Here is a 15,892-nt window from a genome sequence, read left to right as displayed (position 1 = left end):
GTGCATATGTGCGTCTCAGTTTGGACATGTATATTCTAAATGTATACTTTTAGAATGTATGCCTATAGGCATACATTTGGGAGGTGAAACGCCTCTTTGAGAGTTCGGGAAGCAGTTGTGAAGCTTCATATTAAGGAATTCAATATAGCATGTTAGTTGAGTGGTATATATGTTTGTTCCATGCAGGACAGATGCCTCTCTCGTGTTTCTCTAATTAATCCTGTCTTTTGCCAGCTGTGGCACCGTATCCGGCAAAGGACAGGGTTAACTGGATGAGAAATATAAGTCTAAATACTTAACAAATGAGAAATATAAGCGTAATATTGCTTAAAATAATCAACACAGTGAAGGAAATAGGCAATAATAGAGTACTGCAGCAGAAAATGCCGCTTTCACTTGAAGCGCACATAACAGTACTTCTTTGTGTTCAGGCGTATTTCCTATTTTTCGGAGGGTGATGCCATAGAATCCAAATCATTTTGCGAAATATCAACATCGCGTGAACTGCGGATACTTCTGAGTATCACTGACGTCGGCATAATGGCATATATTAGACGAGGTCCCTTCGGTAAGAGTCTTAACAAAGTATAATAAACACAGCGCTCCTTAAACCAATCCTTGTGACAACCCAGTCTAGAATCAACAGATTAGGGGGCGCACCGTTAGCTATGATGCATTGCTTTCTATGACAAGTAAGCTTGTACCCAGTGGGGATGCAATAATTTGCCAACAAGCTGTTTATCGTGAAGCCAAGTCCTTGTTGCTTTTTTTGTGTCGCACACAAAGCTTTGTTATCACCCCGACAATGCTGCCACTCACCTTTCTTTCTAGCTCCAACATGTGAAGCGCTCTAGCCACCAGCATAGCACACTGCTTTATTTTGCTGCACTTAGTAACGGTGTTCTGCGACTTCTTTTGCCTGCTATTGTTAACATGTTGTCCTTATTGTAATGACAATAGCTGATTGTGCCAATTGCTTGAGTGCACAATAATTCAGCGCAGTCTAGCAACAGAGGTCACCTATGCCATACTGCAACTTGTTTCATTTCCCAAGGCTAGATGCTAAGAACTTTGTCAGATGTGCTTCGCATGAGAATCGTAGTTTTTACACATTCTAATGAGCAGCCTTACATCTCATTCCGCTTCCTCATCACTGTCACGGGCAAGACACGTTACATCAGAGAAGTAAAGAGTTCTAAAGAGTTACCAGCCTGTGCTCTACCGTCGAATGGCATTACAGGTGCAGTATGACTTCGGAAAGACATGTATACAGAATTACTTGTTCATTGAAGGAAATGTTGTTAAGGGCATAGGTGTTTTGATGAGCACACGATGAACACATTGTCGCTCAAAGCAGTCATAGTGGCCTTTATATTCAAATTGCATTCTGGTTTGCCAGCTTTGCTCTGTTTCTAAACACTTTCATTGCCTGTTTTGAGCGGTTAGAGTGCCTTGGTTGAAATATACAAACTTCTCTTGCTGTATTGAGGCGTTGCCTGCATTTTACTTCTATGTTAATCTGAATTTTTTTATTTCTGATGGCGACATGTATCACCTCTGTATGACACCGTAGTGTCACCATTCAGATCGTGGTTATAGCCTAAGGGAACATTTTCGCATTGGCAACACCTCTGCTACACATTGTACTGTAGATTGAGTTGCCACCTGACTGTCTTTATCAGCATGCATGCTCAGCATGTTATATAAATTTCAAATCATTGCAACGGTTGATATAGCGTCTTAACGTGCCACTGCACTCTCTTTTTCTTTTTCCACTTCAGACCATTCATTGTTATTCTTTGAGGACTGTCTCCTGTCACATACGGCACGAATTAAATTTTTAACACCTCTAGCTTTGAAACTTAATTTTTATAGAAAGGAAAGACACAGTAACTATTCCACTTCTGGGACGTCACCTCAACAGTGCTGTGGGCAACGGAATGAAGGAGAAATTGAAAGCAGGAAGAGAGAAAGAGGCACAATATCAGAGGTCTCTGTAATAATTTTGACTGCCTAGTGCTCCTGATCATGCACTGATATTATACAGCTCAAGAGTATCTTCGCCATTTTCCTCCATCGAAACGCGGCCGCCGTGGGCGGTATTTAACCTGAGTGCTAGAGCTGAGCAGTCAAAAATGCCTCTCCTTTCAGTAGCCTGCACGGCCCATCATGCATTTTCTCACTACACTGCTCTGACTGCCAAGGTCGTGCCCTGTTCTGTTCCTCTGAACTCACCTCATGGATCGCGACCATTCTCACGGGGCGCCTGGTTCCGGTCCTGCAGGGTGCTGTTAATGTGGCGCAGCGCCTGCACCAGCTGCTCGATGGCGTTGACCTTTCGGACCTACAGGCTTTCAATTTTTATTGCAAAGACAAGCGTTCTTTAGCACCGTCTTGCGGGAAATACTGAACAAACATATTGTTTAATACTTTACCCCTGCCAGGTGGGCCCTAATCAGTACCAGGTCTGTCGTCATCTGCCGGAGCTGCTGGTCCTGTGTTATGGCCAGGCACCCTTGTTGTTCTATAGGGCGGCGATCGCAATGTGCCTTTGTTGGACACTGGCTGCGGGGTCTTTCTGGCGAGGTTGAAGTGCACGCGGCAGCCTGATTGGGCCACCTTGCTGGTGCGGTGCAGGCGGTTGTGTTGGTGGCGGTGCAGCTCGCGCACTTGGCCGATCCTCGTTCTCTGCATACGCATAATTTAAGTGTGTTTTCCTTTGGTGAAATCACTGGACACCTCTGCTTTTGAACAGGCGTAACATTTCTGCTGCATTGCCTTATTCCTCACTTCACTGCAGGGGCATTTTTGGGTCGTAAACCTTTTTTCATTTCAGGTAGCATGCATTGAAATGTGGTAATTTGGCCATACATTGGGCCATAAATGAACACAATTAGGCCATAAATGCATAAAGGTAATGTTATGACTGCAAAAACAAAGGTGTTTTACTAAAAAACAAGTTTGTTCAATGTAAATCAGCAGCTATATTAGCCAACTGATAGTGTGATTGTTATGATCACATTTCCTGCAGCAATGCTCAAAACGCTGTCTCACCATGCTTGTAACTGTCATCTGCACCATGCTTAGAAAGCTGTTGTCTATTGAAATACCTGACAAACATTGCACTGAGCAATAGTCATGCTCGTTGATGCCTTGCGACGCCTGTAGCAATGGGCTGGGTGCCTTCGAGTGCATAAGATGAATACTCACAGTTCTGTCATACTTCAACGGCAACACAAGCATTGATTTCTGATCATGCTTTCGACGTTGTGTCATGCTATATTTAATTTTGAATAAAAATTGTAATTGCGATTCCAGCTTCATTCCTTTTGAGACACCTTTTGCTGTGGCAGGTTTGCTGAGCAATGTTACGAATGTACCATTGTCCTATGGGAACAAAAGCTTTGTCGTTTTATGAAAGGCCAGCATTCATGCTTGCGTCATACTGTAATGCGCTCTCAGAGTTCCCTTGCGATTTCAGCTCCTCCTGTTAGCAGCCACCACTTGCTGTGTAAAGGTGCTGACCTTTCTTATTCCATGCTGGGAAATTTCTTTCATAGTTACCCACCGGTGAAACTACAGCCACTGGTGCCATGCCGAATACGGCCGGCGACATGCACCACACGGAGCAGTCTTCTTCAACGATTCCCAGAATTCGGGCGTCAGTCGGGCTCAGCACTGTCTCCGGGTTCGGCAGCCCCCCGCCTGTAGTTCTGCATGAATAACATGATAGGGCCCTCATACCTAAAGGGGAAGTGAGGTGGGAGAGTTGAGAGCATTCCAAGAGGCCAAACTATTCCTTTACAAAAGCTAGAACAAAAAGCTTGCAGTCTAATATGCCAAATATCTCTGTTGTCCTGCTGGATTACACCGAGTAAGGTATTCCATATGTCCAGTTTTCTACTGTGTGTCTCTTAACAGGCCTAGTGCTGAAAGCCATGTACTGCAGCACTAGCTGCTTAGAAGCCGCCAGAGCGTGTGACTACGTTCGGCGCGTCTGCACACATGCAGAGGGTAAGCACAGGTGCATGGCAGTACACTGGCCTTTGCACAGGCGCTCCTAACTGGACGGACGGGCAAATTTGCGGGGACCGAAGAGCAGACACGCCATAGTGAAAGTGTAACCATGCCATGCCGCGCTCCTAAAGCACATTAGCTCACCTGTGTTCGGCACTGACCAGCGAGCCTGCAGTTCACGCTTGCCTCACCCGCAACTGCCAAAAGCGCTTCCAGCTTTCCGGCGAGCGCGTTGCCGGCCCCAGCCCGTTCAACTCGGCGGCCGCAAGCCGCACCCCCAGGCGCTGGCGTGTTTCTGCCGGCATCGCTACGCCGGCCCCACAGCCCAGACCGGTATGCTGCTCCATGTAACAGAGCATGGCCTCAAGGTGCTCTTCACTGCAGCGCGGCGTATAAACACCGCGCTGTGCACTGTTGGCCACGCTCGCACACGTAGGCTCCATGCTTGTCACTGGACCTCCGTAGTATACTAGACGACAGCATATATACCACGTGGGCGAGATCACGAGACTATTACAGCATAACCGCGTGGGCGAGAGCACGAAACTTTTTTCACTGGCCGAAAATATAAGTTACTACTTTAAAGAGCATGCTTTGTCACGTATTACATCTTATATACATTACAGGCTGCGTGATGTTTAATGAATTTAATTTTCTTTCTTAGCATGAAATTGCGACGCCCCTACCTACTCTACCAAAACGAACCCACTGCTTTCGAGTTCAATCACAGCCCTCCTGTCAGTGCAGTAGCAACTTTACAAAAAAATTCAGTTGCGTTTATTTTATTGCTGACTGCGAAACGCTTCTCTGTGTTGGATGAGCTTAAATTTTTAGCGCATCACGAATATTTCAAATTGACGACATCTTTTGTCACCACAACCACTTATATACAACGGTGCGATGCTGGGGCGATGGAGCGAACATCGCTTGCAGCTGCCGAGACGTTACTTAAAGTGCTCTTTTCATTTTTCGACCATGACACTTTGCAGGGCACAGTCGCCAAGGGCAAGCATTACTCTGCCAGTGAAAGTGCGCGCATGCATGTGCGTGTTCTCACCGAGGCCGGTATGGTCTGTGTGCATGCACCGCTTGATCCTTTTTCAGCTGGTCCACAGTAAGTGCTATTTAAGATGGCCTGGCAGCAGAGTGACTATAATAACACTCCCGGAACGTCGTTCTTTTTCGTACTTGGCGCCAACAGTAGCAGACGACATTGTTTGTGTTTATAGTTTTTTTCTTTGCTTTATTGTGTACATTTCGTAATAGCTTTCTGCGCTTACGTGTCCTGGCACCGCCTTGATGTACGCGTCAAGCGTACGTCACAATTTGAACAAAATGTCAAACTGTCGAGAATAGGCCCCTTCTTCATCTTCGTCCTACTTGACACGGCACATGAGCACAGCTGTTGAACTCGGTTTCGACGGCGCGCCGCGCCGCCGACGCAGCAGCTGCTCCGCGCCATGTGACCAACCACGTGGCTAGTCACGTGACCAACCACGTGAAGAACCACGGGGCCGCACCGCTGGCAGCCGCTTTTTACCACGTAACCAACCACGTCACCAGCCACGTGACCGTGGTGGCGCCTCCACGGTGGCCACGGCGCCGCCTCGCTGAAGGCTCGAAATGCTACCGTAATGTACCTATCGCTCCAAAACCTGATCGCTTCTTCCGTGATCCCCTCTACAGCGTAACAAAACGTACGTGTCTTTTAAATGAATATTAAGAGCTTTTCTTAATAATTGTTGGCTGATTATTTAAGTGCACTTTTAAAAGTTCTTTGACGACTGCCACACGACGGAAAAGATATGCCGTTGGTTTCACCTAGCTACGCTACTGCATATATTTTAATCCTCTGTTAATGAAATGTGAAACACCCGTTTCGATAGAATAGGCGGTGTGATTGAAGCGTTAGTGAGGTTTTGTCGTAAATGGATAACAGCGGTCGTGACCACTTGCTGTACATAAACTGCCTGAAGAGACACTTGAGCGAAGCAAAGGGGTATAGCTTATATTTATAAAATTTTGCGAAGGTTTACTTCCGGCTAAACCTGGAGTGAAGCGATAGCTACAGCTGGCAGAGTGGAACTTGATCAGTAGAATTGCAAACTTATTCTTCGCCGTTGCGTTTCTCTGGGCTTTCCTTTAGCTTCGTCCCACTTGACACTGCTCATGCGGACAGCTGTTGCAGCTCGGTTTGGCCGGCGCGCCACGCCGCCGACAGCCGCAGCAGCTCCGCACCACGTGACCATCCACGTATCTGGTCACGTGACCAACCACGTGAACAGCCACGGCGCTGCGCGGCCGGCAGCTGCTCCTCATTACGTCACAAACCACGTGACCATGAGTCGGTGCCGGTGGTGGTGGTGGTAAATATTTATTTTTTACAAGCAGGTGTTTGGGCCCAGGCCCTATGGCCCAGGTCCTCACAAATATAGGTAGAGCTCCTATTCCGGAGCCCCAATGGCGTCTAGTGCCGCTCGCGCCCTGGCGACCAAGGTCCGTTGGGACTGCAGGTCATGGCAGCTGAGCAGCGCCGCCTCCCAGGCCTCCCTAGAAGGGTGGGAGATGAAGGATTGGGAAGGGTGGGGATTGGAAGGGCAGGCCGAGACCATATGGAAAACGTCCGAGAACGTCGCTCCGCACAGCCTGCAGCCACCATCAAAATTCTGAATTGAAGTGTTTCAATACTGCCGGGCACAGCATTGTATTTGTAAAAATTTTGAGAAAAAGCCGTTCATCTGCTCTCCGAAGACCCTTACAGGGTTCCGGAAAGCGACGATGACTGTCATTATAATATGCAGTGATGTCTTTGAATGTAATTAGATATTGGGTAGGCTCGTAGTAGGCTTCCTGAGCAAGTGTGAGTGCCCGGGGAGAGAGCGCGCGGGCCGCCTGATCGGCTAACTCATTGCCCTGGAGTCCCTGGTGGCCGGGAGCCCAGATGAGGTTACAGTTCGGAGGGTCGCTGGACCGACAGCAATTTTGTAGAATGCGCCAGGCGAGAGGAGGTATCCAACCCCGCTCATAGTTCCGACAGGCCCCCTTCGAGTCGGTAATGTGTTTCCCTTGTGGGAGGGAGAGTGCGAGCGCAATCGCGATTTCCTCCGCGTGTGTTGCGCTGTAGGCGCGGAAAGTGAGTCCTGCCACTGTGGTGTTGTCGTGGACAACTGCTGCGGTGAACCACCCCCCACGGTGGGGACCGGCAATGTCCACGTAGTACACGTGTTGTTGTCGACCATAATGTCGCTCCAGTGCTTCCGCACGCGCCTGGCGACGGCCATTGTGGTCAGAGTATGACATGTTGCGGGGAATGGGTCGGACCCTGAGGGCGCGTCTCCAGGGTTCTGGCGCTCGTACCCGTTCCTCAAAGGTGATGGTGTGTTGGATGTGAAGGCGGTCAAGATTGCGGCGACCGGATGGCGTTTGTGATTGGCGCGTATATTGGTTGACGAGATGGGCGTCTCGCAGTTCCCGATAGGCGTTGACCACCGCCAGGTCCAACAAACGCTGGTTGGATGTGGTAATGGCTGAAGGCTCGAAATGTTACCGTAATGTAGCTATCGCTATAAAAGAACTCGAGTGTAGTGAGCTCTACGCAAGCAAGACATAAATGCTGCAATTCACGAGCGATCGTAAAAATAGACACTGCAATAGCTCTGTTCCTTTAGGCTATAAATAGCTACAACAAATCGATGTTGGTGGGTGGTTTAGCTCTGGTTAAACCTTGTGTGACGCGATAGCTACAGCTGGTCGAGTGGAACTTGCTCAGTTGAATTCCAAAGTCAGTCTTTCGCCGCTCTGTTTCTCCGGGCGTGCTTTCCTCATCTTCGTCCCACTTGATATGGCGCATGCGCACGGCTATTGCAGCTCCGTTTCGCCCGAGCACAGTGCCACCGGCAGCAGAAGCTGCTCCGCACAACTTGACCAACCACGGCACCGCGCCGCCGGCAGCTGATCCGCACCCCGTGACCAAACACGTGACCACGTGGCTGCGACGCCACCGCCACGGCGCTGCTAAGCTAAAGGCTCGAAATGCTACCGTAATGTAGCTATCGCTACAAAAGCAAAAAACACAAACCGCATCTGCCTTCCTAAGCCGCGATGCTAACGTAAGTAAATTGTTTTTGTCATTTTACTCTGCTTTCGAATATATTGCACTTATGGCTGTGCCATACGTTTTTCCTTATAAGCATCGCCTTTATTCGTTACAAGCATTGGAAGTTGTTACCAGTCGCAACTGCACTCGTTTCTTTTTGCCACCTCCAACACGCACTGGCAAGCCCCATAACCATTCCTGATGCCGTCCTGTCTACCCTTCTTTGCATAAATCGCACAGGATTCTTCGATTTCCCACCGAATCATTGTATCGATAAACTGTGTTGCTTCGATGTGTGTTATCCTCCTTTGTTCGTCTCATGTGTCATATATCAAACACTCGAGCACATTTTGTGCATATATTTTCAGTGATTGTTCCATATTTTTGTATTTTCATAGCAACACTTTTATCCCTTCTTGAACCAAAAGAGGCTATAGCACACGAGCGCAAAGATTTCGCTAGTATTTGGAGTATATTCTTGGTGAAATCGATGACCAAGTTCCAAGTTCTTGCTTTAAAAGTTTCCGGCGCAGAACATGAGGCTCGTTCTTCATTTTTGTTTTTTCGTTTGCACTGAGGAATTAGTCTGACACCTTCGCGTCGCCCCTTCCCTTCCTCTTTTTGTTTTGTCAACTGCCTATGACGCATTCCTCAAGCATTCCGGAATCATGTCGCAGGTTTGACTTCCTCCCCGCTCCTTCAGGTCTAATATACTCGCCTTTTTTACCGATCGAACCGTTTTCACAAAAGAGGGCTAGTCCCTTCTGCGCTGGGCGCTATTTATTCTTTGTGATTTTACGTACTCACAGTCTGTTTTCCGTTCACGCCCAGCTACGCGCGGCACCGCACATTCACCCTCTCTGGATTTCCCTCTCGCCACATTCAGCTGCCGTTTCTCTTGCTGAAACAAAATTCTAAAAAAGAGAATGAGCCTATCCCCACGTTGCCTCCTCGTGTCTCCCCGGCACTCGCTATGGCGTAGCGCGATCCATTGCAATGTCGCAGCTTCGCCTAGACGCGCTTGGCCTGTGGCTGGCACGGTGGTGAATAACCACACAACCGGTGTGCCGAGAAAGCATTTACAGTACACTCGAGGTGACGCCGTTCTTACTCTGCGCAAGCGGAAATCCACATTTAACGCGTTACGACAGCTCCGACGTAGTTAAGTAGCCTGGCCTGCAAGATCCTATTATTAACTACCATCATCATTTCATCTTTAAATGCTTGCGAAGATGAATATGTTTCTCAGTGTAATTGCTGCTTTGCTTGCGCGCCGGCTTTTTTGGGGGGCAGGAAAAGGGAAAGCGACAAAGCACTAGGACGACTTCTAGCTGTGTGCAAACTCTGCGAAGTGTCTAGTTTGACGGCGTGCGCAAAGGAATGCAACCGCAATGGTGAGAACTACTTTTCGTCTTTTGTGGATAGCCTTCACCGAAGGTTGACGACCTTTTCATTTAGCGAGATGGGGTGTCATATGTGGCCCGACACCTGCTACATTGCACCTGATTTTGCCCAAGATCCCTCTAAATTAAAAAGCCATGGACTCTCAGAGAACTGTTGAGTAATTTTCAAGTAATAGTTTTGTCTCCCATATTACATGCACGTGAAACGACGTAAACTGCTTGCTTTTTTTTTCAAAACAAAAATGCCCTCAGTCACCGGCGTACAGCGAATTCCGCCAAACTGTGCAAGCTGTCTTTGCTTGCAATAATTAAGTCCACACAGAAAAAAAGCTTCGTTCAAAGTTGTTTACACGTCAATTGAGGGCAGATGCTCCTACCAGTTGCAAAACATTGCTCGAATAAAGAGGGAAAAAACCAGCTCGTTATCTTTTCATCTGCAAGTTTTTAAAAATAGCTAAATATACGCTCATTTATATTCAGTGCTAAATTTACCTTCTTTGTAGATTTTAATGTTTATTTCCAGGCCTGAAACGGCGCAATCATTAGAAATCGGCCATTCATGCAAGGCAAGTATGGCATATTGGATTGCACATTCTGCAATGGGTATGGCGATAGTGCTTTAGCATATAATTACAAATTATTATATAGGAATGTTTTGCGAGTATCTTCTCGACACGTTACTAATGATAGCTTCATCCTGCTATGGTCCTACTGATCCTGATAATTACAACGTGTATCTCTTTACAGCTTTGACGTATTGCGAGGTCATCATTCAAAAGCTGGACGAGGAATTTGTTTCAAGAATCTGCAAAAGTTACCTTGCAATACTAGCGCCATGAGTAGTTAAGATACCACTCATGAATTCACTAGAGGACAACGCCACGAATCATTTTATGGGTCTCTTAGCTATATCAAATCTGCTTGCCAAGCTGCGTTGCTCGACGGGAATAAACAGAACAGCAGCAAACTTGATAATGAATGGTGCTTCAATAAAATATGTCCGATAAAATTGTTTCTATCACTTAATTGTTGTCAATTGATACACTTCATTAACACAGATTCCAGTATTACTTGAAAGATTCAAGAGTTCCAACAAATTCCACATCGGAATATGTGAAATTTTCATGCAATAATTCCTCACTGGTATTGTTGGGGAAGCCAGCGGTTTCCCCATGCTAGAAATGCCTGTAGACAGCCACTCTATGCTAATAACTGAAAAGCCACTATTTGTGCATCTTGGGCCGTGCAGTGGCAGTTATCTTAGGGCCATTGTTGGCAGAGTGGGTGAACATTTGCCCATTTCTGGCGCGAACGATGGGCCTTGCTTAGAAAATATAGTATTTTGCCCAAATGCCAGTGAAGGACCAAATTTGGCGCCAATTTTCGCCACTCTTATCCCATCGGTGGTCAATCTTGGCGAGCTGCTTGGTTTGGTTTGGTTTATGTGGGTTTAAAGTCCCAAAGCGACTCAAGCTATGAGGGACGCCGTAGAGAAGGGCTCCGGAAATTGCGACCACCTGGGGTTCTTTAACGGGCACTGACATAACGCAGTACACGGGCCTCTAGAATTTCGCCTCCATCGAAATTCGACCGCCGCGACCAGGATCGATCCCGCGTCTTTCGGGTCACCAGCCGAACGCCATAACCACCGATCACCGCGGCGGCTTGGCGTGCTGCTTATGATGTTTTCTTTACCTTTGGCGGCTGTGCTAAAATGTGGCACGGAAACCACGAAACATCCTTGGTTACGTAGGATCTGTTCAGTAGGGCGTTCATGAAACATTCGCCAGTGTGATAAGAAAGGAGAAAATCAAGGTACGTTTGGACTCACGCAACCAATAGCCAAATAAGTCTGTCACAATGAACACTCCGGAAAAGAAACACATTTCCCTAGGCGTATCCTGATATGGGGGAGGAAAATTAAAGCTATTGATGCGAAGCGGCAAGGACCATCAGTTTTGTAGCCTTGTTCGGATACCCCCAATTATATTTACCAGTTCACTCAAGAAGCCTTCATTACATGAATTATCCTCGATGTCCGAGCCCTAAAATACAACTGCCCAACCAAGTCTGTGATCCATCCGGTGTCACAAGAATTGGCGCACATTTCGAAACGCGGTGCGGCGCAGAAGGAATCTCGCCCGCGCGCTCTATACACGAATGACAACCTTGAGGAAATTTTTACTCATAGCAGACGGTGACCCCGTAATCTGGAGGATGCTGTGTGATGTACTCTCCACTTCGCTAGCGCGCGGCGACGTCGGGTCGAAGCGAAGTAACTCGAACCTCTGGGAAGCTCATTCCTCGTCTGGCCAATTGCAATGTGAGCCTCGGCGGGAGGCTGAGTGAGATATACAGTCAATACTGGGTGCATGTGTGTGCCTGTCTTGGTGCGAAGCTACGAACAGACGTGGCACGCCCTATACAGGAAGGACATTTAGTGCTGTCTGTCAGCCCGTTCCATTGTTTAAGCTTCCGAAAAGCGCTCCCACATGACTCCAGGCTCGATACCACTCGCCCAACCAAGAAACAGCGAGATAGCGTGCGCCAGTCTTAGGTACGGCCCGTTGGTATCCCCGGTCGTCGAACTGTCGTTGTGCTCGGTAAACAAATTTTGTTCTGTTTTTTGCCTCCTTCGTGTGTTAGTGCACATTAGGGGCAAGATCTTTCGTCGTACTGTTGCCTCTCTGTAATGTTACTTCGCAAGCATGAAATTGTTTTGTGGATCACTTTGTACATGTCATAACGAGTCGTATTTCGCCTGCATCATCTCTTTAGTGTTGCGCTGTGTTGGGCCCTATTGCACATAGGCAACTTAGTGAATCATGCACCATGCTCAGTGTATAAGAAAAGTTTCCTGCAGAAATTTATAGAAATGTGAAGAACATGGAGGATAATGAAAATGATTCATCATAAGTTTCTGCAAGCACAGCGAGCTATGGAAACCAAAAATCATAGGTGTAACATTAAGAGACAGGTAGAGGGCAGAGTGGGTTACGGATCAAACGCAGGTTAGTGACATCCTGCTAGAAATGAAGAGGAAATAATGGGCTTGGGCAGGGCATATGTAATGTGAAGGCAAGATAAGAGGTGGTACGTATGAGTGACGGACTAGATTTCAAAAGATGGGAAGCATGACAGGGACCAGCACAGTGTTAGGTGGGCCGCTGAGGTTAGGAAGTTTGCAGAGATAGGGTGGAGATATGGAAGAGGAATTTTTCCTGCAGTGGGCCTAGTCTGGCTGATGCTGATGATTGTTTAACGTTCTTTCTCTCTTGGCTTCCAGAAGCACATTCACGCCTCACTTTATTATTATCACGGTGCAGCAATTCAATTTAAGAGCCTCTTATGTCAATTACTCTGGAGTACTTGTGCCATTGAACAACTACGTGGACCCCAAGAAAAGAGGTGCCATATACGGACATCCTCTGGTAAGCAGCCTATTGCATGCGATAGTATTTTTTGTGCAGTAACAAAGAATAATTTCTGGCACCATACGAAACGCGTCATAGGCCAGAGTGCCTAGAGAGGCAGCAGCTTCAATCCAGAGCAAAGAATCAGCCCCATTAGCCAGCCCCTCACTAACAGGCAGTTGGCATATAGTGGCACGAATGTAAAAATAATAAAATATCGTTAAATTTACATATATTTCAACCGAAACACTCCCGAGCACTTTTTTATCCTTTTGGTGCAGAAATTAGTCCTTTCGCAGATGAGCTGCGTTACCACAATAATTAATCCATGTCGAGGCTAAATATAGTTGGGGTAACCTTCGTCTTGCCATGGATCATCCCAGGGCTGAAATGTTCATCCAGAGGAAGGAAGTTTGCGGTCCAACCGTTCGTCTGAAGAGAGCCGTCTCTAAAAGAAGAAAAAATGGTAGGGCTTTAACGTAGTCAGCCAGAGCAGGCATGCGAAAACGTGTGCTTATCCTGACTGACTCATAGTTTCGCTTTTCTGGGTCGTCGGCATTCCATGCGACGATATTTTTCTCGCGTTGAGCTGTGATCGAGGTGATGCATATTTGACCTGCTCGCTCTACAGATGTATTTGTGGAAGATTATGATGTGCAATGCAGAGCGCGAGAATGTGTTGCAGTTTAACACGAGGCGTGATCAGCTGCGGAGATAGCACAGTACAATAAAAAAAGTGGAGGTAGCATAGTGCTCTCATGAAAATGGCCAGCGAAGTGGGTTCGAATCCAAGCGGCGACAATAGTTATTTTTCTTATTTATTTAAGTTCATGATTAAGGCTTCTGCGCTGGTCCGGCTTTCACAGCTTTGGTCGCATTCTCTCTGAAAAATGCGCGCCTGTGATCGATTTCGAACCATTGCCTCGTACGTTGAGAGCCGGAGGCGCTTTTCACCGGACCACCGCTAGAACTGCTGCAGCCTACCTCAAACATGAGTTATATAGTAATGTAGCATGCAGTAGGTAAGTAGACAAGTGACGATTTATAGCACGTTTAAGGTAATATTCAGAATATGTGCTGATGTTTATCATCCGATTCCACAGGTTTTGTTCAGCCTAAAATCGATGAATACCCGCTTATAACTGCTTTCTTCGCGCAAGAATGGTGATCCAGCTGCGTGTGTTGAATCAGTGCCGTTATCATACTAAGCTTAGTTCGCTGCCTCTCGGCGGCTTGTTGGCGCGATCACCTTTCCTCAGCGCTGCCGCCACGAGCGTATAGTGTCTTTCTGAAAAGCGCGGCGCTAGAGAACTGTACTCGCTGCGCACGGCGCCTACGAATGCATGGCGCCGCGACGATGATCGGTCGCTTCGCTGCCGAACAGCATGAAGCTGTTTACATACGCCACGCAACACAACGCAATTACATATATTCTTTCCGTGCACCACTCCACTTACGTGACCTCTTACACATTTCAAAACTTATACTGTACATACCGCCGCATTCTCATCTGCCGACACCTCCGGCGCCACTAAGCACAGGCTGGAGCAGAACTCACAACATGCGCCTGCGCACGGGTATGATTATGCTCTTGCTCATGAGAGCGATAAACAACTTAATTTGTGAGCAAATCAAATGGCTGGTCTACTGGGGTAATCCAGCTGCTCAAGGTGGCTATAACTTGTAGTCTGTCGGCGACCTCTAACGGTCTCTTCTTCGCCCTGGTCTGAACACCGGTGTTCGAACAGCTCCCTATTTTTCAGGAGAGGGAGATGTAACCAGATCTACTGGATGCGGCTCCTACGAGCTATCCGATATTATGTGGTTCAAACTGGCAGGCTCGCCACACAATTGACAGAACGGGTTTACCAGATCGGGCAATATGTTAGAGTATGCGCATGGGTTCCGCTGCGACAGCATCTGCAGCCATCGCCACGTGGTAGCCTGTTCTATGCTAAGAGAATCGTGTGGATGAGGCGTGCGCACTCGCAGCTCTCTGTAGCATTATTTCATGGCCTAAGACGAGCCCGGGGCCTAACATCGGGGCACCCCCGTGTCAGAAGCCTCCTCATCTGCTCGGCTGACAAAATCTCGATCATAGCGGTGGGCGGCTCCATTAAATGGGTCGCCCACGTGGGCCGGGACCCAGATCAGGTCAGCTTCGCTCTTGACATTTGGTAACGTTTTTAGACATTTGCAGGCTGTGGCGCAGACGCGTTCCCTCGCAAAATTGCAAAGGGCCGTCTTGGAATCGCTCTGAATATTTTTTGCCATTTCCTGAACGACTACTAGGCCTTCTCAGCCTCAACTACTTTGTCCGTTACCGCCGTGGCTGCAACCTCGCCGGAGATGCTGGCCACGCCTACAGCCGAGGCGGTCTTGTTGTCGAGTGGATATTCGGTGGCACCGACATATACGGAACTTTCCTCTCTTTCGTAGTTCTTCCCCAGCACACTCGCCCTGGCCCTCGTCCGGCCTCCATGACGTCCCGGATGAATGTTTGTTTTAGGTAGGAGTTTAACTCGTATGCACTTGCGCTTCTCGATCGGAAGGGCCGCTTGTTCTGAGAGGTCCTTCCCCCATATCCACAGGTCGCATAAGAGACGGAGTCACGTCTGAGTCTGAGCCGCTGTTCTTGTGCCATGAGTAGTGCATCCATGAGTTCTTCCATTGTGTTGTGCACTCTAAGAAAGAACAGTCTTGCTGTGGACGTGTTCCTGTGGAGGCCGAGAGACGCATTGTACGCTTGCTTAATGAGGCAATTCAAGCTTCTCCTTCCCGGCCTTCTTCACGACCAGATAGGGGGTAGCGTATGCAACACGAATGATTAAAAATGCTTGAACGAGCCGACATGCGTCCCGTTCTTTCATTTCCTGTCGCTTAGTCGCCACGCCCCTGACGAGTCGGATGGTCTGTTTGATCAAAACCGTTAGCTTGCACAGAGTTACTTTCTTAGATATATT

The 15,892-nt window shown here is 47.8% G+C and overlaps 1 protein-coding gene across 1 annotated transcript in view; it reads left to right on the top strand.

Annotated features, from left to right (window-relative positions):
- LOC144135085 (uncharacterized) overlaps window positions 1–15,892 on the top strand; it is a 942,878-nt gene that overhangs the window by 541,460 nt on the left and 385,526 nt on the right. Inside the window, exon 7 of the mRNA XM_077667844.1 lies at window positions 12,803–12,947. Within this exon, the coding sequence (XP_077523970.1) occupies window positions 12,803–12,947 (145 nt within the window). The remainder of the gene's footprint in view (window positions 1–12,802; window positions 12,948–15,892) is intronic.

This window comes from Amblyomma americanum, chromosome 5 (genome assembly GCF_052857255.1).
Source record: "Amblyomma americanum isolate KBUSLIRL-KWMA chromosome 5, ASM5285725v1, whole genome shotgun sequence".
NCBI lineage: Eukaryota > Metazoa > Arthropoda > Arachnida > Ixodida > Ixodidae > Amblyomma > Amblyomma americanum.
The sequence above is the reverse complement of the archived record's forward strand: the minus strand, read 5'-3'. Positions and strand labels throughout refer to the sequence as shown.